Source organism: Mugil cephalus, chromosome 8 (assembly GCF_022458985.1).
Source record: "Mugil cephalus isolate CIBA_MC_2020 chromosome 8, CIBA_Mcephalus_1.1, whole genome shotgun sequence".
NCBI classification, from domain to species: domain Eukaryota; kingdom Metazoa; phylum Chordata; class Actinopteri; order Mugiliformes; family Mugilidae; genus Mugil; species Mugil cephalus.
This window is the reverse complement of record NC_061777.1, coordinates 8,289,231-8,315,067: the sequence shown is the minus strand read 5'-3', so window position 1 is coordinate 8,315,067 and position 25,837 is coordinate 8,289,231. Positions and strand designations below refer to the sequence as shown.

Genomic DNA, 25,837 nt, shown 5'->3' with positions numbered 1-25,837 from the left:
CAAGGGACAGACACTGCTGGAAAGAGACGCAGCGCCATTCATGGCCACATGGTGGCAGACTGGCCATTATGAAAGATGGTGAGTGTGTGGAAAACTTTATATCGCTCTGACTTTATCATATTCCATGCACATTATGTGTTACTTCATTGTCAGGTGTAAAATAAAAATGACTGATATAGTTCTATTGTTCAGACTGAATAGCTGCTGCTGCTGAAGTATATTTGATCTTAGGGCTGGTTTTATAAAAGGGCATGAACAGTTCATACACTACTTCACCACTTCACTGTTTTCTACTGTAAATACGGTACTGACTGTATCTGTTTATCTTAGCTGGAGAGAGATGAAGTCACATTCAAGTGCACGTGAATTTTGAAGAAACAAGAATATTTATCCCATGCTTTAGCTTGTCACTGCTGAGTGGCGCAGCAGTGACAAACTAAAGCATAAGATAAATATTCTAAAGGCCCACGGTACATTATTACAGCTTACTGCTATCTAAAATAGCTTTGGAATGAATGTGTTTATTATGTAAAAAGTAGAAACTCTCCTGTCTTTTTACACTTTGTAAACACATGTTGTCCGCCTAGGACTTTAAAAGGTTTCTAATGAGAGCCTACTTCAGAAAAGTCCAAACGATGCAAGACGCTCTCTGTGTGAGTGTCTCCAGATGTTGTCTTCGTGACAAAGCCAGTTGTTCTTCTGAACTGAGTGTGAACATGTCAGCAACAGTAGATCTCCAAGAGGATTTCTAGCTCTAATTAAAAAGCATCATGACTCACAACGGTATTGCTTCTCTTGTAAATGTATGCAGAGTGTTGTGTAACCTGATGTTGGTGTTTTATTTATTTAAGTTTAGACCCAGTATCCTGCCTGATGTGTTGAATCTGTTTGTTAAAAATACTGTTTAAGTTGAGAGATTTACCTTTAAAACTGTTACTGCGCATCCCAAGGAAAATGCGACACACATAAGGCATGTTGAATTTATTTCCCCTGCACCAACAAGTGAAAAATGCAAACAAATAAATAAAAACACAAACAAATACACACAAAAAATAAATTATATTACAATACAAACATAGCATCCTAAACTCCCAAACCTGTGTGTAAAACAGACGAAGTGCGAAGGACAAGTTTTCACAAAAGGTCTGAAAACACTTCCCCCAATGGATCTGGGCAAAAGGGCTTGTTTTGTGAGGAAAGCTCCAACACTGCATGACGACAGGCTGTTCTGACATAGCTTTACTTGACTTCGCAAGGTACACTAAGAGACAAACATGCCAGAATGGACTGACAAAACGTTGTTTTTATTCCATTTTTCCTGACAGCAATAGAGACAATATAAATATAGAGAAGAAGAGGAAGAAGGTACGGGGAGCGTCTGGTCAGACATGCACAACATGCAACTGTTGTGTGCATGCAGGACAACTATATTCATGATATCAGTGACACGCAAAACAAAGTCCGATCATTTAAATGCTACATTTTTTTAACCATCGGAAGGCATCTTTATTTATTTATTTTTTCTATACAAGAGACTGGGATGCAAAACTAGAATTCAACATGAACGCTAGAGAGATGAAAAAGGAAAAAAAATCCAATAAAATCCACATTCACAGCAATCCAAGAGTATTTTCTTTATCAATCCTATGATATGTGTTAATTTACTATGTACAAAAATAACATAAATACAGTATCTGATGAAATAAAGAGTGGTGACTAAATATTAAACTGTCAATCAAGCAAAGCTACATCTCAAAGTGTGAAAAAACTGTCCCGGTCTAAACTGTAGCCAGGTTCCACGTACACGCAGAAACCTGAATGCACACATTAGTACAGATGACAGTTTGCACAAGCCAAAAAAATAGAAAATAATTGAAATAAATAACCAAACTGCACACAAAGGCTGCAAAAGCTTTGGGTTAGAGGTTATAACAATGTTTAAACAGTAGAGGGAGATATTTGCTGACGATCAAATGCTGCAATGACTTTACTGTGTTTACACTAACATGCTACACTTTAGTCCACGTGACCTATTTTCTGAAAAAGAAGTTGAACAAGAGAGAACTATGGTCCATTCCTTAAAGGAAATTAATTAATATTTATAAGCGAGATTTATAGAAAACTTGCAAATTGGGAGAATTGACCTACGCTAGTGGAAGGCACCGATAAAATGTTATACTTTGTATCATTCATATGGACATTGGGACGTCTTTAGCCGAAGACTGACATTAGACTGATTTATCGTAGGAAAAATCTGAATTCAACAAAATATTCCAAATTTTGTGTTACACGTTTTATTTGAAGGCTTAAAGGCGTTTTGCAGTACCCAGCCCGCTGAGGATGCATAGTGGCTTAGCAGAGGGTCACCCTGGTAAGAGTGAAGCGTGCTAAGCTTAGGGCCAGGGCTCAGGTTGAAGGCCATTTAGGCAGTTACATCCCAAGTTGAAATCATGCAAGTTTTTTTCTGCGGTGACCATCGTGACAGAAAGCGTTTGGGGGCTCTTGGCACGTAAATGCACAGGCAACAGAACACAGACAACGGCACAGAGACACGAGCTGAGGCGTCACTCTGTCATACTATCTGTATATGCTACATCTCTGTTATATCCATGCTCCCACCCTTTCCTGCACTCTCAGGCTGTCTGAGGAAGTGCAGTGCCACATGCACCGCACTCCAGACTGAGGAACGACGAGCACCGGCGCGTCATTTGCTCAAAACCCTCATGCAATGCAGCCAACGTGTTTTTCCTCTTGCTCCCCTTGAAGACAACCAATCCTCCTCACACTCCACACGCTCCCTCAACCTCTGGCAAAACTCTCAAGCTTGTTCAGCTGTAATCTCACTTCAGTCAGTACGTGCTTCCATTTCGCTCTCTCAAAACCTCTCTCCCAATTTTTTCCCTCTGGATTGATGAGATTATGTAGGCGCACTGCCCTTGAGGGGGGGGTGGGGGTGGGGTCCAGGTGTGGCAGGCTCCCACGGGCCACAAACAGCTGTAACTCATGCAGGCAGCCTAGGCTCAATCTTCAGTGAGAGATCATAGAGCGTGTCCTCATCCATGATCAGAGTCTTGTCCATCAGGTACTGGGTCACCTGAATCAAGAGCGTAAATGGAGGAACATTATTATAAGTTTTAATTTCCAGCAAAATGATTATATTTTTTTTCACACATTTGTCCATCTAGCGGATGTTTGGAAAATTAATATTCCATAGCTGTGGATATTTGATTTAAGACGACCATATATACTCATTTTAAGAAATCAAAGTACCTGTTTATCTATTAGAAATCTATTAATATTCTTGGTCGTCAGTAAAAAACTAAATCAAGCCACGCACCTGTACAGCTCCTTGTTTTTGCAGATTTGCACATGGCTGTTTGATTATTGGTTGTAAATTAATTTAATTTCATTGCAATTTCATTTATTTTAATAATCACTTATTTCACCATTATTGTAAATGTGTCATTGGGATTAATAAAGCATCTATCTTGTAATGTAATTTCAGTGATGTGTCATGTTACTTTCACGGTCTTCTTAAGTGACAAAAAGTAACATTACCTTCGGCTGATGCTCTATTCTGTACGGCGTCTGCTGGAACTGTCGGATCTCTCGTATGATGTGGGAAATCTAAAACACAAGTGCTGGTGATTAAATACAGCGTTCACGCACGGGCGGTTCGTTTTTCATTCGTGATCTGTATGCCTGCATGAAACGGTAGCCGTTACCATCCTCATTTTGGAGAAGTTAACGAGACCCTCCTCTGTAAAATTTGGCGTTCCCTCCTCAATAAAGGCCAAGTCCGTCAGGTACATTCCCAGGTATGGAACACATGGAGGGTTGCAGCTAGAAGGAAGTGAAAGAATATTGTGCATGATTCTTACAAAGCTTTTTTTTTTTTTTTTTTTAATTTTTGGTTTAAAAAAAAAGTACTTTTTTAGTGTTTCCCGCAGGTTTTTAAACCTTCCCTCGGAGGACACAGTCTTCTGTAGTTTGTCCATCAGGGCTTTAGTCTAGAATAGAACCCCAACACACATTTACAATCATTTAGAAAGGTTACTCCAAACAACACAGGACAGATGACTGCATTAACCTGCGACCACTTACTCTTAATAAAACATTATCTTAATAAAATCACTAAATGAAATTAGCCTCGGCCAGAGTAGAATAACAGACAGACAGACAGTCCGTCTGGTGATTAGATGATTATGGCTTTAATCAATTTACTGTTCATGAGAATTAAGCAAAGAGTCAATACTAAACATTAAGACCTATCTGCATTGTCTTTTCTCTGAACTATCTAATTAAATTAATTCTGACGGAACAATACACAGCATTTACCCCTAAGCCTTCCTAATCCTGAGGACTATCCCACCTGTTTGCTGATTTTAGCCCAGGTCTTCTTCAGGCGGTAGATTGCACTGCGATTGAGCGCCGACGTGATCTCCAGTACGCCGTTGTAGTTGTTCAGACAGCGACAGATGTCCGCCACAGCAACCCACTTCTCAATGGAGTTGGCCCTCGAGCCCACGTCGGTGTGGGTCATGATCTGTGACGCCACCAGGTTGCTCATCTTGGAAAATGAAAAGGAAGACATTATATAGGAGGGTTTACATTGGATGCCCGGGGGGAAGAAAAAGACGATTACAGAGGTTAGAAGGAGTTACATCATTGAAGTGTTGACTAGTTTTCATGATGTAGGGCGTCCTCTCTGTCTTATCAACCTTCATCCAGCCCTGGCCCAGAAACTCTCTGTAGAGGGAAGACGGAGACGTGTGATACATTCACATGAGAGTAAAGCGCAGTTACATTAGCTAAGGCCTGTGACATAAGGGTATAATCAGATAATGATTGATAAGGATGTCTTGAACTAACTAAGCACAATGATTGATGAAGGCAGCGTCTCATGAATGTGACAAAAACAATGTTTTACAAAGGCCAAATTTTTAAATATTGTAAATGCCTACAGTTAAACTGAATTCAGTTTCCTTCCTTTGCTGTCCTTCTCAAACCGACTGTGTATAAAAGTGAGTTTGAACGTGACACAGAGCAGTGAGAGGACTCACTCGTAGGGAATGCTCCTGAAGACGATATGATCCAGCAGAGTGATCTGCTCAGCCAGCTCCATCGCAGACAGAGACTCAAAGCACTCAGCCTTCGGGCAGTCAGCCTAAACACACACAGACACGCAAACATGCCCGCATTAGTCATATGTTCACCCCGTAACACAAATAACAAGCGGATATAAATATCTAATGAAAAGAGTCACAGGGTGACTGTGATGAATATGGTTGGCGACAGCTGACAGCGCCTCGGAGACCGTCACAATCTGCCCGCGGGATAGGATGGGCTGGACTGATCGAAGCTTTTCCCATATTACAAAGGTAATATGTGGCTGCTTGCGACTCCCAGAAATCATTAAGGCAAAATAATTAAGCAGGGGCGTCCGTGGCTCCCGATTGTTCTCATCCCTGGCAACTCGTATCAGGGGTAACCAGTGAAGTATTTGAAGTTTATTAATACATCCGGCATCTCACAGATAACCACATAAAAATTCAAATTCAAATTAAATGCTGCAATTTTCTGCAAGTTTGTAATAAAGCGGGGTTCTAGTTATGCGGCGAAAGGCAAGGTTTCTCTTTTAATACGAGAACTTATTGCTGCTTAATGGATTCAATAAAACAATAAAGAGTTAATAAGAAAATCTAATCTTTATACGCTGCCATTTTCTCACCATCTGTAAAATGTCCTCTATTCTCAGTTGGGCGTCTTCCTGTTCGTCTTGAGAAAGGGCGCTGGGACACAGAATAGGACAGTGCAGCACAGAATGAGAATACAATTCAATGTCAGAAACATGCATTTTAAAGCTTCCAATGACCGGTGAGTATCTGGTCGAGAATCACACGAGTCTTATTTAAACCTTAACTCCGCACCAGTCTTTTAGAAGTGAATTACGTGTACTGCTCCACGCACAGGCTGCATGTTTTTGTGGATCCTATACCTCAGTATGTTGGCAGTGGCTTTTCTCTCCTGGGGGAGAAGGTCTGGATCTCGGAGCACCTCCTCCAGCAAGCAGATCACCGACATCTTCAGCTCCCCGTTCATCTCAAAGTCCTGAACGCAGACGCAAAGAAACACTTGAAATGACCCTCAGGACCTTAAAGTGAACCCAAACCTGATTCTGATCTTAACAAAGATCTCAATCAAGTTAACAAATGAAAATTCATATTTTATATAAAGAAAAAAAATCAAAAAAATGTTGAAAGCTTTCATCTTCATTTTAATTTAACTTCCTTTACTCCCATAAATGTGTTTTTCTTTTTTAAGGAAAATCCATCTTAGTCAATTCTGCTAACGCTGACGGGACTAGGGAGCTTTGGGAAAAGGACTTTGGGGTCAAACTTAATGCAGAGGCATGGTTAAAGGCTTTCATATCTGCTAAGAAGGTATTTACATGCAATACTGAGGGAGAGTCAACATAGGATCTTACACAGGCTGCAGCACACCCATTACTTTCTGCACAAATTGGATCTCGAGATTTCCCCTCTCTGTATAAAGTTTAAAAAAGAAGTTGGAACATCCTACCACTGTATCTGACAGTGTCCATTAATATCTGAAAAAATGCTGCTAAAGAGCTTAGCTCTATTTTTCACAAAACAGTTACATTAGATCCGGTATTGTTTCTTCTAAGTCTACCTAGGAGGTAGCTCTCTTTTACAGCTCACTTTAATGTGGAAACTCCTGCTCTTTTATTTTTAGTGGATTCAGGAGAGGCACCCCTCCGTGGTACGGAGACACATTTAAGGTTTTTCCGATGGAAAAAATTTTAAAAGGTTACAACAATGCCTTCTATAACATATGGCAACACCTTCTTGATTATCTTCCCAGTCATCAGGTTCTTTTACTGCAGAAAGGGCTCCGCCTCTCGTCTTTACAAATGAAACTGTGAAGCCATGATATGATCCCAATGTGCTTTGATGTAAGCATTTTTTATACAAACTCTGCTGTCTGGTTCTTCGTTTGTTAATGAAAAATCAATAAAATATTGAAAAAAATATGCATATTCTGATTTGTTTTCTTTCTTTTTGTGTGTAGCTGAGGAACAACATAAAACTGTGAATATTGCATGTAACTTCAGGAAATAGCAGAGTGACGGTATAGGTATAGGTATATACATTACATATATACATTACATCATGTCAAATTTTATGAGCCGTCAATAAATAAGACAATGTAGGAGCTTTAATTTACCGACATCCCACAAGGAGTTTAAATGAAATGTGGTGAAAGCACATTTAAGTTAGCTGCTTCACAGCCTACTATAAACTACTCTTTTATTATTAGTCTAATGGTCTAATAATGTAAATTAATTGTTTAATTATGAGGCCTTTCTTCGCAAAGTACCTGTTTATCCAACAAGCTTTACAACAAGTTATTCAATTACTCCGCTCGTGCTCACAGTCCATTGGCTCTTAATATCCCAAATGTTAGTAGTGATGTAGGAAATGTTGCCTTTGAATATTTTGCACCATTCAAATGGAATAATCTTTGGTCACAACTCAAACAAAACTCCTGCTGGATGATTTGATTCCTTTTAATCACTTCACCATATTATCATGGATTCCATGCATTCTGAGTGTGAATGTACTTCCAGTCTATGACTTTTCCTTGCTTTATTTTTATGTTTATACTGTATTTTATACTCTATATTTTATAGAGCTCGCTCTCAACTGGCCTTCCCTGAATAAATAAAGCTAAAGAAAGAAAGTGAACAGCGTGTGACTTCATTCCCTCAATTAGTGTATATCTCTCATCTCCTGCCCCAACCAATCATCAGTCACTGCCATATGATCCTAGTTCATTACAGTCTTTAGACTTTCTTTCCCTCCAATTTACCATTTCACTCCCATCCCAATTCAACTCCTGTTCAAAGGTCAGTTCTAACAAGCTCCTTCAGTTCTCTGGCCTCCAAAAGATAAATGTGAGTGGGTGGTGTGTACACGTGTGCTAATAAGCTGACCAAAGCTTCCCTGTCATCACAGCATTTCGTATTTCGTATATTATCGGAGGAAAATGCATAAAACAAATCGATGCAGTTAGACCAGAAGGGCCGGTGCAATTACCTTGATGTTCAATTCATTACACATTGGTTCTTTAGCAGAAGAGCAGGCAGGCTGAGCTGGTTGACCACTTGAAAAGACAACAATATTCGGTGTGTGTGTGTGTGTGTGTGTGTGTGTGTGTGTGTGTGTGTGTGTGTGTGTGTGTGTGTGTGTGTGTGTGTGTGTGTGTGTGTGTGTTTGTGTGCATGTGGCTGTTTACATGATCAAGTGAGAGCAGTGGAGCAGAGAGAGAAAGCATCATTCACCGGCATTAATGAGACCACAGCCTCAGATCACTGGAGCAAGAGAGTGGACCCCACAAACACAAACACAAACACAAACACACACACACACGGACAGACCTGTGAGTGTTTTGAGACCCAGTGGCGCAGCACGTTGAGAACTCGGTTAGTTGCAGCTCGGCGGATGATGAACTCTTTATCACAGGTTCTTTCAGAGTTCGTAAACACTGGGATCAAAATTAAAGGCAAAGGCAAAAGGAGACATTCATTAAAAGCAAATCTGAATTTTGTGAGTCACACTGAGGTGAGGGTCCTTCAGTCATTTTCTCTGTCTTTCAAAATAAGCAATTCTGATGAAAACTGTTGCAGTATTTCAAGTAATCAGACTAGGGTTTCTGCAAAGAGATCTCACTGCTGGGTAGGTATGTCAGACATCTGGCTTGATGCTTATAATAATAAAAGTTTAAATGCATAATCTGTAAAGGTGTTATTTCTTCTACTAAACTGCACAAACCACTGTACTACTCATAGCCACACAGTGTTTTGTGATAGGTTATAGGTTTTCATGTTATGTCCTAATCCCCACCCCAACAAAAACACTGTACCAAAGTGAACATGTTTCCTATTGATACCTCCTGCATTTTGAGCCCTAAAGTCTATAATTATAAGTGTTTAAAGCACCGATATCAAACACCTGTTTCAAAATGCATTTTGTTCTGGATGACTATGCCCACTTTTAGCTCTCAGATTTGATTCCTCCTTCACTTCCATTCACCTCAAGCAACACATCCGTTCTTTAGTTGAAGCTCTACAGTATACTCAATCACACTGTTGTGAGTGTGAGGGTATGATTGTGTTCAGTACCTGGTGGTGAACCGTGTCCGGCTGCGGCTGTGGCGATAGCGAAGGCCGAGGCAGGAGAGACTGAGCAGCGTGAGTTCTCCCCTGACTGGACTGCAGACGGACAAATACGATAATTATCATCAGTGGCTGTAACAGTGGCTGTTACAGTACTTTTGTTATTGCTCAGGGGATTTAAAAAAAAAAAAAAAAAAAAGAGCTTTTACTGCACTCTCAACATAATAGAACATGATTCAATGGCCACAGATTGAAATAAATTTCTGCATTGTGACTTATTTCTTTACCTAGGCATAAAATTGTCTATTACACTATTTCAGTCTTCTTTCAGAAGAGATGATTGGGGATCTTTCTGTATTGAGAATCCTGGTATTTGAGCATTTGAGATACTTTAAATGAAACTGAAGACTACATATTCATCTTTTATGAACTTTATAATCATTTTAAACTACGCCCACTCCAACAAAAAGCAGCACAAGTTGCCCCTAGATATATATGACCCCATCACAAACTATCAAAGGGCCCATGTATGCTAGGGTCTGAGTATTGATTTAAACGAATTCTTACCTTTCTGGCATTTTCACACTTTCTTTTGTGGTCTTAAAATTCCTCCTAATAAGCGTATGACACACTAAAATCCACCAGTATTCAATTCTCATATATTTCAGATAAAAGTCTGACCAATAATGTTGCCGCGCCCCCACTAGTTATCACCTCTCACACAAATCGAATTGAAAGAATTCACTGTTATTCACTCGTTCTCTTCTGTCTCTACCTTCGCTTTCCCACCACATGCGTCAGGGGAGGAGGGGAGGGTCAAAGGTCAGGCAGGAGGAAGCCTTCGAATTTTTACTAGGTGCTGTGCAACATGCCAAAAAGGTAAGACTTTCTTGAATCTCCACAGTTCCCTGTCAGTGGGAACAGCACAGCCCACAACAAAGGCCTCCGACCATGTCATGGTGGTGTGGACCCCACAGTCCCACACAGTCTTACCTCCAGGCTGCCTGTAGCGGAGGTGCCGAGGTGTAGAAGGAGAGCGACACGGAGACATGTCTCCTGCCTCACTGCCCTGTGGAGACTCCGGAATGATTTTCTCCAGTGAGACCGATTCCAGCACAGCTGCGACAGAACGAGATGAGATGGACGAGATTAACAGTGACGATGAGAAAGGTCATGGTGATTACTCCTGGCGTTCTGCTGGACAGGACACCGTCATCGCACACATGAAGAGACCATTAAAACCACTGTAGAGCATTAAGACTTTCAGTTTCTTCTCTGCACATTGTGTGTTGAAGTAAACCTTAATTACTGTATAACCTGATTTCATAAAGATTCTGATTAAGAGTCGAAAGAAACTGACAATATCCACAAGAGGCGAGAGCGGCTTGATGGTGCTAATGGGCTTTTGTCTCCTTCTGAGCAGTTAGCAGCTGTCACACGAGAACACACTCATTTGCACGCTCTTCACCAGCGCACACTCGCACACACATACTATGTGTGTGCACATGCTAATGAGGGTCTAACTGCAGATGCCCTGACGCCATCTCCCCCCAGCCCTGAAAGGGCTGTTTGACACCGCTATTAGAAGATCTGAGCGCATGTAGTGGGAAGTCGGCTCAGCTCACTCCGGCAGTCAAATGTAAGGAGATAATGACGTCCCACCAGGCGCTTGTTCTGCTCTTCTAAGGGAACACTTCACACTGTGTCCTTTGATGAGTGACCTGCAGCTCATTTCAGAAGAAGTAGTAGAAGTTCTGGCACAGATAATACACATGCAGAGCAGCCTGCGCTCGGCATGTAACTGCACATGGGCACATGGTGACCATAGTTCAGGAGAAGCAAAGGTTAAAGTGGATGGTTTTGCACGCTGAAATTCTGCAGCATCGCACGATCATCCAAATGTATGTCAGAGCCCAAACTATTTTATAAATGAGTCTGAAGTATCTTTAGATCTTTTCGCTTAGACTGCCTTTAGGAGGTCCTCAGTACATGTTTGTACAAACTTTGAAGTGTGGTCTGGTTTTGCTGAAGGACTTGTGATGTGGGTTAACAGTGAACTTAAACGCCCTGAGTGAGAGTCTTGCTTTGTTTTTGTTTTTGTTTTTTTGTACCCCCAGTGGTTAAACGATTCACCTTGCTGTAAAGACGTAGTTGTGTACTACGGGGACTAGAGCGCTGCAGCATCACTCTTGGTTACAGATACAACAAAGCACCCTTGTGACAACGTCTTAACAATGCGGTTGGTTTCCCAATAACTCCTGGTTTAAATACAACACTTTGATCAGGTTCAGAAGGATTGAAAAACTAAAAAAAAAAAGAAAAGAAAAAACACTGAAAACTGATTAATTCATTGTGTAAGCTGGTATTATAACTATTTAAGTGCATAATATAGTCACACATTTCTAGCTCTAACATTCTGTAAATGCTTTTGCAACATGTTTGTGTGTAAACTATATAACATACCTCTGCGAATGCTCCGCCGCAGTTTACCACAGAAGGGGTCAATCCTGGGCACCTCCTCTCCCTCCGCAGATGAGCAGGGACTCTGGTCGGGGGACGTGGGTATGGGAGGAGCTTGGTCCTGCGGTGACTTGGAGTTGTTGGGCGGTGGAGAGGTGGAGGAGGGAGGCGGGGACGATGTAGTCGGGGTTGGGGTCTGGGGCGTCGGAGTCTGTGGGGTGTGGGCGGACGTGGGGCTACTGGCCGCAGACTGGGACGTGTTGTAGCTGATGGGGGAGCCGCCGGACAGGGGGCTGGTCAGGTCGAGGCCCCCGACCCTGGCAGTGATCGGGGAGTGGAGGGAGAGCTTTCGTGTTCGGACAGGGGAGGAGGTGCGCGACTGGATGGAGAGGGGAGGAGGGGAGGAGAACTTGCGGCAGAGACGAGGAGATCTGTCATTTATGTGCTCGCCACCTCTATTATTTTGATTGGTGGCAAAAAACAACTCCAAGGACCTGAAAGGGGGGAAATGCAACATGATAGGATATTAAAAAAGCAATAAAAAAAAATGGAGCCTGGAGAAATGGAGACAGGCATAAAATAGAAGCCTTTAATTGTAGCCGATTAAAAAAGTCTCTTCTACTAGAGATCAATATTTGGTTCAGAGGCAGATTACAACTACAGTACACAGTATATATATATACTGTAATATATATAAATATATATTCAGAGCACCAGGTGAGCTTGAGCCTTTCAGTGCTAAATCTGTGACATTTAGCTATTGCAGTTATTCAGAGTGACTTATAACGAGTGGGCACATACAGCGCAGTCAAAAGGTATTAGAACAGTTACACAATTCCCATTGTGATGTGTCTGTACTCTCTGAGCTGGATATAAAACAATATCTTTGTGGTTATCCCGGTGATTGTTAGCTCATTTTATGATGTTTTCCTCCATATTGGACGAACAGTGCCAGAATGTGATATCTTTGCAGACCTGGTTTCCCGGTTTTAGTGAACAGGATGTATAAAGACAATGGCTAATAAACTTAATTCTGCACTTATCATAAACTAGCAGCTCTCATTGTTGGTTTCATTCAACTGTTTCCAATGTTAAACTACCTGCTCAGTCACGGTTGGATGTTCGCTGCTGATTCAACTGCAAAATTTAGCCAAATATCCTAACAGTTCATTCAAATGCTAATGCTGCTTTGACTTGGGAAGTTGGAAATATAATTTTTTTTAAGTTCACTGTTCTGCTGCACTGCCATCAGGGCAGACTATTTGTACAAAGTGCAGAAACTGTTCATCAAACGTAAAAGGAAAACCGCGATTTGAGTGACAGATTGTGTGCCTGAAACAGGAACATCATTATAGTTTATAAAATAAAACAAAAACAAAACATCAATCTTTAATTGCAGACTACATTTGCCCCCATTTAAACGCCTTATTTACCAGGCAGTGAAAGTGTAAAAGCTTTAATGAACGAGCATTTTGGTTATCAATTTTGCGATGACATTAGTGCTACTCGGAGAGTCGTGCGTAGAGAGCTCCATCAAGGGAGGGGTAATCATGCACAGACAAACACAGCCATCATTTATTCACACAAGTCTCTGATTTAGCAAGAACTAGAGGAACAAATTGCATACGAGACAGAAAGAGGGGCGAGAGAAATGAAAGGAGGGTAATGGGAGGAAAGGGACTCGAAAAGCAGAGAAAGAGAAGAACACTGAAGAACCTGGAAACGAGCAGCAGGAAAAGAGGATGCAAGCAGTAGATAATGCTTAAAAGAGGCTGAAATCTGACTAAAGGGAAGAACAATAAGGGAAATCAAAATGGTAACAAAGAGAAAAATACCGCCTAAAGGAAGTGAAGAGCATGCTACATATCAGCTGCAGATTTCAAAATTGCAATTTTCTCCCAATCCTTTCCGATTATAATTCGTATAAATGTAACAAACTGTTGGCTTTGCAGGCAGACTAAAGGCAGTCATGCATCAGTTAAGTGTCAGACCAAAGAGGAGAAGAACAGGCAAAGAAAACAAGAGAAGAGAAGAGAAGAGAAGAGAAGAGAAGAGAAGAGAAGAGAAGAGAAGAGAAGAGAAGAGAAGAGAAGAGAAGAGAAGAGAAGAGAAGAGAAGAGAAGAGAAGAGAAGAGAAGAGAAGAGAAGAGAAGAGAAGAGACATTTACTTGGACTGATCCATGGCTATCTTCTTGATCTTCAGACTGTAGTCAGGACAAAGAGATGAGATGGACAGACGGTCAAATGAGTGGTACTGCGGCCTGTAGAGTCGGAGGGGATATGAAGAAACAAGGGAGATGGATGACACAAAAAGAATGATTAAATGGATCTGGGATTGACGGACTGTAACAAGAAAAAATCAAGTACAGATGAGGGAAGATGATGGACGTATGATGAATGGATTGCTTGGAAGAAGGAAGGTTGGTGCCATTGGTGGCAGAGAATGGCAGCATATGTTCAGTCTCCCAGATGCATTAGAATATCTAATGCAAAACTGGCACAAGCTGTAGTCACAACAGTGATTAGTGCAAAATGTTTGCATGTTAGCACCCATTAATTATTAAAGAGGAACCAAGAATGAGGTTAATAAATGTTGTTTGTTTTTAATTTAACAAATATTTGTTCAAAATCTTAATCCTACTTGATGAATTCAGTATTAACCTGATAATAGAGTCAGAAAATAAACAGTGTCATCTGAAGGATGTTAATGTCATGTTCGTTGTTGAGGTCCTGGTTTGATCACCTGTAAAGTTTGACGTCATTGGCATAGTTAAAAAAACACCTACGTAATTAAGAGGTCATTAAAAATCAATAAGTGATGTCCTCTCTAGAAATTTGTCCATTCTCTCCGAAGAAATAAATAAGGTGAGACAACTCTGGTTCCTGGATACCAGACCCTATTTTGGTGCCTGATTGCGCCTTTAACAGGAACATCATCATAGTTTAGAGAAAAAGAAATCTATATTTTATTTCATTTACTACATGCACAAAATTCAAGTTTTAAATTCAGTACTATAACCACTTTCTGTATCAATTTGGTGCTGACATTAGTGCTTCTCAGAGAGCACATCTTAGCTAAAAAAGTTTAATCATATGCAGTTCTCACGCATTTCAATAAGTTCTTGTGCTTTCATGCCACGCATGAAAAATGATAAAACTCACCGCACATGGACTTTAAAGTAGATTAATAATCTATGATTAGATGAGGCGAAGGCAGGCTGCTTAGCTTCAGTCAGCGCCCAATCAGAAAATAGTATTTGTTGTTGCCAGGTGAAATAGGAGAGCCCTAAAAATGCCTTGAGTGGAAATCAGTGAACTGTGAATAACTTTGTCACTTCATTTCTTATTATTAATATTGTTATTATTATTATTATTATTATTATTATTATTATTGTTATTGTTATTATTATTATTATTATTATTATTATTATTATTATTATTATTATTATTATTATTATTATTATTATTATTATTATTATTCAATAGTAGCTCATTACAGTCTAGGAACTATTTAGGACATTTGTTTATGAATTGTGGTATGTTATCGTTAGAGTGAGGCCAAAATCTCACTCTAAAGCTAAATTCAAAACTCTGGTCTCTGGATACCTGTTCTCTTCCAGTGAAGCCGACCACAAGCCGTGGTCAGTTAGGCGTAACCTACAAACCTGCCCCTGTGTAGAGGTACATGAAGGTATATTTTAGACAGTAAGACATTTCTGATGCAGCCAGGGACCTAACGAAGGAGAGAACATCAGAGAAGTAGAGAAACAGAGAAAGAGAGACTCCTGATGTGTCACAGGGTATCTGTATCTCTGGCTGTGCCAAAAAACTAGGTTGAAGCATCTGTTCTGTTGGCCTTCAAACACGGGCCTGGACGCAGTTCACTCAGTATGCATTCAACCTTGTGGGCAGAGATGCAAAACAACAAACAAGAACCACATCTAACGGCCTTATTCACAGATTAAAATTAAAAGACGGGGATGCTATTAAAACGCTCTCAGAACCCACGCCCACGTGACACCAAATGCGCATCGGGTGAGCGAGTATTTGCACACGAAACATAAACATCTGTGCATGTGTTAATAAGAAAATTACCCAAACCATGAACAGAAGTGGTGCCAACCCCTCAGTGGTAGCAACGAATGTAAAAGGACTCTGCCTGCGTCCGACCCTTCCCTGTGTTAGAAGATGCATATTTGTGTGAATGAAAGGTAAGACCTGATCGGTATGGAAGAGAAGGGCTTCTTGTAGATGTCAGCCAGTTTGTCCATGACCACCGTTGCCATGGTGAAGATCCTGTATGTGTGCAGGAAGGTGTTGAGGAAGTCGATGGAGAGGAAGCGCAGGTCGGTCAGCCTCTCCAGCAGCCGCTCCACGCTGGCGTAACGGATCTGGGGGACCTTGCAGGAGTTGAGCGTCTTGCTGAAGCAAATGTCAACATCATCTTTATGGAGACGCACATCGGATCTGATGGATACACACGTACACACATACACACACACACATAACCAGGCATGGGTGACTGCTGGGCCCACTAAGCAAGTAAGTAAGTGAGTAAGTAAGTAAGTAGCTGAGCAAAAAAAAAAAAACTGCCAAGTAAGAGAAAATTAATCCAAAACCCAAATATTTCAAAGTAAGAGGATAAAAATAGGAGGATACGGTCAAGCAAGTTTCAGCAACAGAATGAATTAAAACAACAACAAAAAAAAGCATAATACGTAACAATTTACTATAAACTGATAAAAGTTTAATATTTTCACCGAAGTAGGACATTAACTTTTGCATGCATGGTATGAAGAGATGAAAATGCTTACTTGATCATGTGAGGCACAGTGACTTTAGAGTTCTCCTCAAATACACTGGTCATCAAGCCATTACAGCGGATGTTATCAATGCACTACAGGTACAGAGAAGAGAGGGAAAAGGTTTCATGTATGATTCATTTCCACCACATAAAACATGTCAGTGCAAAATACGTCAGTTCCATTTGGTTTTAGCCCTTCAGATCTGAAAGTAAAGCAGAGAAATAATTTGAAATTGTTTCCAAAGTCTGGTCGTGCGGAAAAGAAGCCATTTATAAGTGTCAGTGTATTTTTTTTTGTCTGTCGAGAATTAATCCAGTGTGACACGCTTGTGTGGTGTTACTGTGTTTGTAAAGTACTGAGGCAGAGAGCTGAGCTCAGCCCTGGGGAACCGCACCACAGTCTGTGTTTACTTATCACTAAGCCTTCTCAATGCCCAGCAGAGACATGCTCTCGCTATTTCGAGGTTCTTGTTATTCCGTGTTTGTCTGGGTGTGTATTTGTGTGTGATTTGTGTATCACCTGGCTTATATCGCTGGTCCACGCAGCCTTCTCTTGCCTTGACGGGGCCAGTAACACCACAGTGAACGAGGGCGAGTCCGATGGCTCCACCACCAGCTTAAAGTCCAGTTGACCAAACACCTGACCACCAGCTTTGGCTGCGGTTTGACAGAACAATAAACACACACAAATACACACAGGGTCAATTAAGTAGACCTGCCATCTCCCTCTTCCATGAACCCCTGAGACTTAGGTATAAATGTGAAAGTGTGCGCATGCATGAGACTGTCTCAACACTTGAATGTTTCACGTGTAGCTGTTTCATCATACTTGTAAAATAAATCCTTTGGGCGGGGGAAAAATAATGGGTGCACAATATGAAAAGTTCAACACTTGACATTTAAAGGGGTGAGCATCTGATATTTAAAAGGAAGTCAGTACTTGGACACTCGTCATCTGACAACCAATTAACCTCTCACAGGGGTTAAGGGCCTAAATGAGCCGATAAGAGCTGGCGACAACATGGATGCTTCATAGATGCGATAAACTTACACTCCTCGTCATTGGCGTCTGGTTCCTCAATAAGTGTGCAGTCAATTAGGGACAAAACTCCACCTTGCTGCAGGAAGAGAAAATATGCATAGCTTGCTGGTATTTTGGATGAAACTTGCTATGGAACTGCAAAAGATGAGGTGTAGTAGTTACACTACACGTGTACTCTCACCTTGAGAAGGTGTAGTTTGCCCCCAGAGCTGCGAGTGCAGACAAGGAAGTGTTTGGTGAAGAGAAAGCACTGCCTTTCCCCTTCCTTCTTCAGAGAGAGGGACCCCAGGCGGACCTTGCTTAGTTTCCCTCGCTCCACAGATGGCAGCTGGATCAGAGAGCCTGTGGAGCAGAAGGGGCCACGGGATTACGTTACATTTCATTAATCCAACACTAAGCCAAGGGCTGTGTTTACAGACCATTTTCAGTGTCACAAACATGTGTGCAAAAAGTAACATGTTTGTACACATGCGCCAGATGAGCGCCCCCGGCACGACGAGTAGAAGATTGTCAAAAAAGTTTAGTGGCAAGAATGTCAAAAGCAGTTTTAACTGCGTGTGACTTCCTGTCTGTTTTTTTTAATCTTCGTGGATTAAAAAAAACAGACAGTAAGTCATGCACTGTTAAAACTGCTGTTGGGAATTTACCTGCTGATGTGTGACTCAGCTACAACAAGAAAATCTAAGGCTGTTCGCACATGTAGTTGTAAAGAAGTTTGCCGGATGTTCCACTTAGTAGCTCAGTAAGGAAGACTTTACACAGAAAACCGGACCTGACTCAGAATCAGATTCGTCGTGAGTACTGTTGTAGATATAGTCGTTCAGCAATTCAACAGAATTAAGGTTGTGAGTTCAGTGACGACAATGAAAAAGAACTGATGCAGCACATTTAACATAAAGCGGTGATTTAGTTTTGTTTTATTTGGTAACGTTTTTTTCTGCAACATTATGACCACTGACAGGAGACCACCTTGTGACAATAACAATGTTCTGCTGGAAAACCTCTGGACCTGGCATTTGTGTGGCTGTTACTTGGACATGTATCATCATCACAACAATGGCAGCAGCCATCCCCAGCAGGATGCAGCCTGACACAGGCTCACACACAAAGATGGTTTATGAACAACTAAAAAAAAAACAAGACAAGGTGTTGATCTCGCCTCCAAATTCACTAGATCCCAAACTGATCGAGTATCTGTGGGATGCACTGGAACAAGCCTCTAACATCAACATCACTAACATCATCCTGTTGCCAGACACCACAGGACACCCTCAGAAGGCCCATGTCCATTCTCTGATGAGTCCAAACTGTTTTGAAGACACAAGGTGATGACAAGCTGACAGGCACAAAGGCCTCACTGTCCACCGACCCTCCAGGGCTGGGCTGTCGCTGTGTATTTGCTGAACAGTGAGGAAGACTCACCCTGCCTTACGAAGGTCTGGCTGGTGTCCAGCAGGATGTCACAGCCCTCCACAATCATCCTCTCTATTGCCAGGTTCTTCCGGATGTTTTCTGTGTCACTCACCTCATCATGCATGACTCTGGCCACACACACAGACAAACAAGATAATTTAGTCGGGCCTTCACTGTAAATATACATCATAAAAGTGGACGAGAGTCTGAAAAATACCTGGACAGTTCCTCTAATTTGGACTTGGCAAATTCAAGACTCTTGCGCTCCACGTGCTCATGAGGCGTGTGGGCCAATAGTTCATGCAAGGTGATGATGTAACGGGGAATCTTGTTGGAGAAAAGTCATGAAAAATAAAACAGAACAATAAACGTAGACATTGAAAAAATTTGCATTCGGGGTTCTGGTTTGTCTGCGAATGAGAGAGTGTGATGGTGCCACTGATGTACCTGGAACATGGGGTACGTGAGGAAGGTCTCGAGCATCCTTCCCTCACAGGCGGCGTTAGACTCGTACTGCTTCAGCAGCTTGTCAAAGTCTCTGTTCTGCTTACAGTTGGCCAAAACCTGCAGGCTGTACTGGTGGTTACGCACAAACTCCTGGTAGATGTTTAGCATCGGCAGCAGGATGTCAAATAGGTCAGCTAGGAACAAACAAACACACATATAGTACAGTATAATGGTAAAAGTGCAAGACCACACCAGGAATTGGTGAATAAATCTGGGAGTGGCTGCTTCCCAAAATCTTCTCCGATCGTGTTTGATCATCATCTCTAGGTCACGTGCAAATCACCACTGCACCACAAGCAGTAGATTTCTTTTAAGATCTTCTCGGTGCCTAAATGTACATGACTTTCTGAATATATATCCAAAGGCTAAAGCAAAAATATAGAAAATCAAATGCCACATAACGTGGATGTTTACATCATTAAAATCATAATGTGTTGGAGGTAAATATGATAATAATAGCTATAATAAGAAAACAGAGGATCTAATTGTACTATTACTATAGAAATTGTGTCGTATAAAGCATAGGGTTTAAAAGCTACATTAGGTGTTGGTGTCAGATAAGTATGATGTTTAACCGTTCTCTTTTTGAATTTGTCACAAGTAATTTGCTGCCAAGTCTTTCAGCAGTCTGTCTCCTAGGTGATGCTTATCTGTTGAGGAGCCTTTTGTTTTAGGAAAGGAAATGGTGGGTGCCTTCTGCTCAGGGTGCTCATTGTCTGTCATGACAATGAGCACGCTTGTTGGAGACTGAGATAGGGAAATGTGCGTGTGCTTGTGAATGCGGCAGTAAGACGTCAAGACTGACGTCTGAATGAGGCAAACTGGATGCTGACAATCAGTGAAAACCTGACCTTGATGTGACTGAGTGGCTGCAGATAGTGTGAGTGCAGTGCATATTTGTGTGTTTTGTCACTGTGTGTGGTCAAGTCACAGCTTACCCAGCACCAGAGTTGGCCAGTTGGCTATCCTCGCCTTCAAGCCTTGATGGAAAATCTCATGCAGGAACATGATGGTCTCACTGAAGAGTAAAGAGAAGGTTTTATTGCTGCTGTTTATCTGTCTCCGCCCGAGCCTCCTGCATAATTAACACCTCCGAGACTGATTTAAAAGCAAAGATGGACAAAATATGTTGGTTGATCCCAAATGCACACACACCTGTTGAGGAAGATGCTGCTCACATCGTCGTGGCTGATGGGGGGTTTCTTGGAGCTGGCGGCCATCCTCAGAGGTCTGAGGAAAAAGTTGACCAGGATGTAGAGCTGGTGGACGTACCTGTCATCACACAAACACACAATATGCATTACTTAAACTGGCACATATTTGCGCAAGTATGCTTCATTAAGCCCCTGGGACTTTAAGTTTTAGGTTTTATTGCAGCTTATTCTGCTTCATTTAAACCCATTGTCCTCATTTGTGGACGTTTTAGTCTGCCCTCTAGTGGTAGCAAAGGTTCACTACACTAGTTCTGTAAAAACATGATAGTGTACATTTCATCGGATTCATTCAACAGACGAGGTACGAATCTTATCTATCCTTATTAACGTTTCTAGTTTGATGTGACGCACAAATTTAATTCATTTTATCAATAGCAACGAGCTTGCTAATTTTTAAGTACTCATTTGAGGACGTTAACCCAGTGTCCACATATGAGGACATAACTACTACTTCCAGTTCAAAGATGATGCTTAGTTTTTATATATCGTAGGTCCTACTAATCCCAAATAAAAACAGACGAGAAATTATAAACGCATAGCAAAAAAGTTAATTTAGTTACAATAATCTAAACAAATGCTGTGACCCTTTGCATGAGCAGGACAGAGAAAATGAGCAGCCATTTTTAATCGTGACAAATCAGCCCTGGTCTTCCGTATACAGATATTTCATGTCTTCTAAAAACCAGCAGGAGACTGGATTCATCTGAATTAGAGTGGGTGTTGACAAAGCGAGGTAAGATGCAAAAATCCTGCATGTCCTACTATTTCCATAACACAGCATTTGCACAACTATCTGGAATGCTCTCATAAAAAAAAGACATATTTAAATCACATGTGCGTTTGTCATCATTACAACACAAATGTCTTACTAATCTCTATCTGTATCACCGAATCACACAGTCCTACTGTACGGTGCTTACGGTAGAACACGTCATTAACAGCTTCCTTTTGTGAGCAATCAATCAAGCGACTGCCGCGGTGAGTTAGATTAACATCATACACTGCATAGCCTGACAGTAGCTTCCTGTAGTGTGCGGCGTTACTCTAGGCATAATGTATTTACATACTCTGTCTCTGCTTCCACCATATTGAAGACGATCTGGTTCCTCTTCCTCATGCTCTCAGCGTGAGGAGAGCAGATGTAGTCCTGGACAATGATCTTCCACTTCCTCCGACAGAGCCAGCCCCGCATGAAACTCTGCACCTGGAGGCACGACAGGTGCAAACAGGGCTTAAGCCAGAATGCATATGACACGTATATATACCGTAGGCATGCACATGTGCTCTATCTATGTACCTTTTTGATCTTTTTGATGTCAGGGTCTTCGTTTTCATGGTAAACATGGTACGGCCGCATTCGCTCCTTAGTTTTGTTCAGAGCTACAATCTTTCGGGAGAAATTCAGACAAAAAAAATATGAGCATGGAGCAGGTGAATGAATAGAAAGAGCTACAGAGTGTTTTGCGCTACAGTTGAATTTGATGAGATTTAAGTTCAGATGTGAAAAAAAGGGAAGCACAGTACATGCTATTGTTGTACTCCTAGTGGGACTACTAGTCATTTGTTTATTTGTGATGATCTTTCAGTGAATTTCTGGTATACCCCCCCTATTTCACATCAGACTTCCTCATTTTTGACAATCAACTGTCTCCATTCAGAAAAAAATGAATGAGAAGGGGGGAGGGGGGGTCAACTCACAGCTTGCAACCGTAAGCAAATTAAGCCTCACGTGTGCCTGTGGAGCACCTGTGGGGTATTGTAAGACACGGAAAGCAAAAGTACAATCACCCCATGCTATATTGCAACTACTGAAATCTGTCGTGACATTTGCTCGCTGACGGGAAGAATAGGCTACCGCACAGTTAATGTCATTTTCCAGTTTTGCAGTTTTGAAGGATGAGGAAATGGAATACACCGGCCAGATGACAAACTCAAAAATGTTATTAAGCTGTGAAAACAAATGAGTTTAGGGGTTGCAAACTTAATAACAGACTGCACCAGTTTTTCTTTTAAATAAAAGTGATGAATAACTTCAAACAAAGCCGGTTAAAGGTTTTGCTTGGCAGCGCAGCCTTCTGTGCAGAAACGGTCCCAACACAGGGGATAAGATAGGCACAGTATTACTGTCAGCTGTTTGTTTTTACCTGCAGGGCGCCTCACAACACCAGCTCGCCACACATAGGGAAAAACATCGAGGATAAAACCAAAGCCATTTGCAGCGGCACACCTTCATCTTCATTTTCTTACTCACTAGCGCTGTCATGCAAATGGCAGCGGAGGGGAGATGGTCTGCCAACTGTTGACAGTAGCAGTGGCTAGTTTGTTCAATTATTCATAAATGCAGAGCAACACGCATAAAACAAACAAACACAAGCACGTTTTAATGAGCTGGATCACCGACTGCACACTGGCTCTCAAAGTCCAATCCCTTTTTTTTTTTCATGAGCGGCCTCATTACACAGGCAGATGTTTCCTAATATAAATTCCTTCCGTTAGCCCTTTCATTATCAGCCGGGCTCACTGTATCCTGCCAATGAGACATAATCCCAGCAAGTAGCGGGGAGAAGAATCCTCCACACTTGTTGCTTGGAGGGAGAATTACAATTAAAATCAGCATTATGGGCTAATCCATTACACAGAGAGCCGCTTCTTTCCAAAGACAGAGACAGCGAATGCAAGAACAAAGTGTTTATACGAGCGATTATTGACACAAATGAGTAGAGGCAGAATTGGAAATGACAGTGAAGGTGTGATTTATGGAGATGTTAGCAGCTGGTCCAGCGAGCAAATAGCCTTCCCTGGGGACAACGGCGGCGTAGACCAGAATTCAATTTCAGACAAGCACCTGTACATTAAAGATAATTTGGCAGTGCCTTCCAGTCATGTACACAGGAGAAACATCTTATCAGATAGAAGCAGCTCTAGATTATCTGACAAAAACGTGGCAATTCCACAAATGTGGCAACAATAAATGAATGTGTGATGTTAAACCGAGCTTTTCTTACTTATTTTTTCTTACTAATTTTTAAAACGTTCAAATAAAACGAATAAATTCAGAGGTTGTGGACCCATTAGAGAAACATTTATTAAAACCACTGACTGATTAATCTTTTTTATACCACACCTGCATGTATTTACATGGACAACAATGATCCCAGGCCAGGGTTACATAAACTGAAACATGCAATATTAAAATGGTTAATCTGGACGAGAGAGTTTTGTGTAATGGTAAAACAATATCATCACAATAAAGATTCATTGCAAAATACAGAATTAATTTTCAAGTACATGCTTTTTCTTTTTTTTTTTTATTGCTGCAGTATGTCAGTACTGACAGCTCACATGTTGTTAGCTTCAGGAAAAATATCGCTATTGATCTAATTACCAGAAACCAATAATTACGTGCTGTTGTGCGTGTGCACTGGTTAAGCATCTTGCAATTAATCCAGATTAACCACGTTGCGGAGGTGAGTCGGGACGTGAGCGCGTGCGTGCAATTTATCGAATTGCGACGGGCAGAACACAAATGTGTTGTAGTCCGATAAGCTTAATGGTTTGGCAGCTTGTAAAGGAGCTGATGGACTGTCTTTATTGAACAGTGGATCTTCTCCTCCTACACACAGAGCTGACTGAGCCCTGCTCACACCCACTGCTGCACTGCCATTAGCACCACACAAACGCCTATATATAAATATAAACTCCCAGGCCTCTAGTAGAGAACCAGAGCTAGAGGATGAGACAGATCCCTGTGAGGGTGAGATGCATTTTTTTTTCTGTATATATATGGTTATATGTACATATCCTATTCAACAGGTAAATTGGTGTATAAATAGGTATATGCATACTGTATACTGTGTGCTTCTTCTTGGATCACTCTTCATGTTATTTATGGCAGGAGAGTGATCACAGAGCTGTGTGGGCTGGTGTGAGTGAGTGAGTGAGTGAGTGAGTGAGTGAGTGAGTGAGTGAGTGAGTGAGTGAGTGAGTGAGTGAGTGAGTGAGTGAGTGAGTGAGTGAGTGAGTGTGATTTGCTTATTATGTGACCTACTGATATGTAGGTTTTAACGACATCCACCTTGTCTCCTTGCATCTAATTGATAGTATTCCTCGTTCATCTTGAACTTGAGGGCATCCTGTATATGCTACATATCCATCTAATCAAACATATGTTATTGTGACTATACCTGGCTCTTACAAGCACAAAAAAGTAGCTTGTTGGTTGCCAAAAATCACATCGCTGAAGGAGAACAATTATGCCCTAATTTGTTTGATTCTCTTCCTATACATCCTGGTGAGGGACGTGCAGGTGGAGGTCAAGAGTCTTACTTAAAATGATATATTCAAGGTTAGAATCCTACACACGTCTGTGCTGTTTGCTTTGGTATTGTGAAGGCTGTTCTTGGTAAAGCTCATTTTAATAATACTGGTCCCAGAGTTCAATTCAGAGCCATTTGTTTATCGACCTCTAGCAGCTACTCTGGCAGAAATGCAACAAAAAAAACACAGTTCTTTACAGCGGCGCCAAACAGTCCTTGGTCTGAAGGGACTGTTTTTAATAAAGAACAGACAGTCAAATGATTGGCACCAGCTGCTGCATTATGTAAAATGCACTGACTTCAGACTAGCAGTGTACATCCTGACTATAATATGCATACATCCATTAAAGGGGTGAAAAATGCCAGAAAAATAATGGCATGAATGGGTTGTGAAAAAAAAATAATAATAAAATAAACACACATTGTTCTATTATATGCTTAACATCTATACATGTTTCTGTGATGTGTGTGTGTGTGCGTGCGTGTGTACCTCGGATTTCAGCCTCTCTATTTCAGTGTCCTGATCTTCCAGCTGAGTGCGCAGCTGATTGGCGGCCACCTTCTCCGTCTCCACAATCTGCACGAGGTGGATGTATTTCTGCATCAGCACCTCACGTTCGATGATGATGTCAGAGTAACTGAAAGTTTCACGAATAAAAGCGGGAACACAAAGGAGCACAAAACCTCAGCGTGAGCAACCCTCTCTGGATCATGACAAGGCGAAGGAATGGCCAAGTGAAACACAGGAACGACTGCTGTATTTAGTGCATGCTTTTTTTAAACTGTATGAAGCTGTAAAGAGGACCATGCTAATTGATTTTTAACATGTTCTTTTTTTTTTTTAACATGTTTTGAATGAATGAGTCTGCTGTGTCGTCCTGC

At 41.4% G+C, this 25,837-nt stretch overlaps 1 protein-coding gene across 4 annotated transcripts in view; it reads right to left on the bottom strand.

The window, feature by feature from the left end:
- Positions 1 to 966: 966 nt before the first annotated feature.
- Positions 967 to 25,837, bottom strand: part of rasgrf2b (Ras protein-specific guanine nucleotide-releasing factor 2b) — a 38,180-nt gene continuing 13,309 nt past the window's right edge. The window contains exons 3-29 of one of the 4 annotated variants that reach the window (XM_047592494.1): positions 25,446 to 25,593; positions 21,937 to 22,026; positions 21,707 to 21,843; positions 20,581 to 20,697; positions 20,364 to 20,443; positions 19,366 to 19,559; positions 19,136 to 19,245; positions 18,928 to 19,046; positions 17,687 to 17,847; positions 17,515 to 17,581; positions 16,984 to 17,120; positions 16,474 to 16,556; positions 15,878 to 16,081; positions 13,828 to 13,920; positions 11,663 to 12,153; positions 10,193 to 10,318; positions 9,206 to 9,295; positions 8,462 to 8,568; positions 5,999 to 6,111; positions 5,732 to 5,792; positions 5,064 to 5,167; positions 4,665 to 4,749; positions 4,373 to 4,570; positions 3,931 to 4,010; positions 3,726 to 3,843; positions 3,559 to 3,627; positions 967 to 3,094 (exon numbers count right to left, since the gene is read on the bottom strand). In XM_047592494.1, the coding sequence (XP_047448450.1) occupies positions 3,002 to 3,094; positions 3,559 to 3,627; positions 3,726 to 3,843; positions 3,931 to 4,010; positions 4,373 to 4,570; positions 4,665 to 4,749; positions 5,064 to 5,167; positions 5,732 to 5,792; positions 5,999 to 6,111; positions 8,462 to 8,568; positions 9,206 to 9,295; positions 10,193 to 10,318; positions 11,663 to 12,153; positions 13,828 to 13,920; positions 15,878 to 16,081; positions 16,474 to 16,556; positions 16,984 to 17,120; positions 17,515 to 17,581; positions 17,687 to 17,847; positions 18,928 to 19,046; positions 19,136 to 19,245; positions 19,366 to 19,559; positions 20,364 to 20,443; positions 20,581 to 20,697; positions 21,707 to 21,843; positions 21,937 to 22,026; positions 25,446 to 25,593 (3,475 nt within the window). In that variant the 3' untranslated portion in view covers positions 967 to 3,001. Of the gene's footprint in view, positions 3,095 to 3,558; positions 3,628 to 3,725; positions 3,844 to 3,930; positions 4,011 to 4,372; positions 4,571 to 4,664; positions 4,750 to 5,063; positions 5,168 to 5,731; positions 5,793 to 5,998; positions 6,112 to 8,461; positions 8,569 to 9,205; positions 9,296 to 10,192; positions 10,319 to 11,662; positions 12,154 to 13,827; positions 13,921 to 15,877; positions 16,127 to 16,473; positions 16,557 to 16,983; positions 17,121 to 17,514; positions 17,582 to 17,686; positions 17,848 to 18,927; positions 19,047 to 19,135; positions 19,246 to 19,365; positions 19,560 to 20,363; positions 20,444 to 20,580; positions 20,698 to 21,706; positions 21,844 to 21,936; positions 22,027 to 25,445; positions 25,594 to 25,837 lie in introns of all 4 variants that reach the window. The other 3 variants (XM_047592493.1, XM_047592496.1, XM_047592495.1) reach the window with 3 other exon arrangements.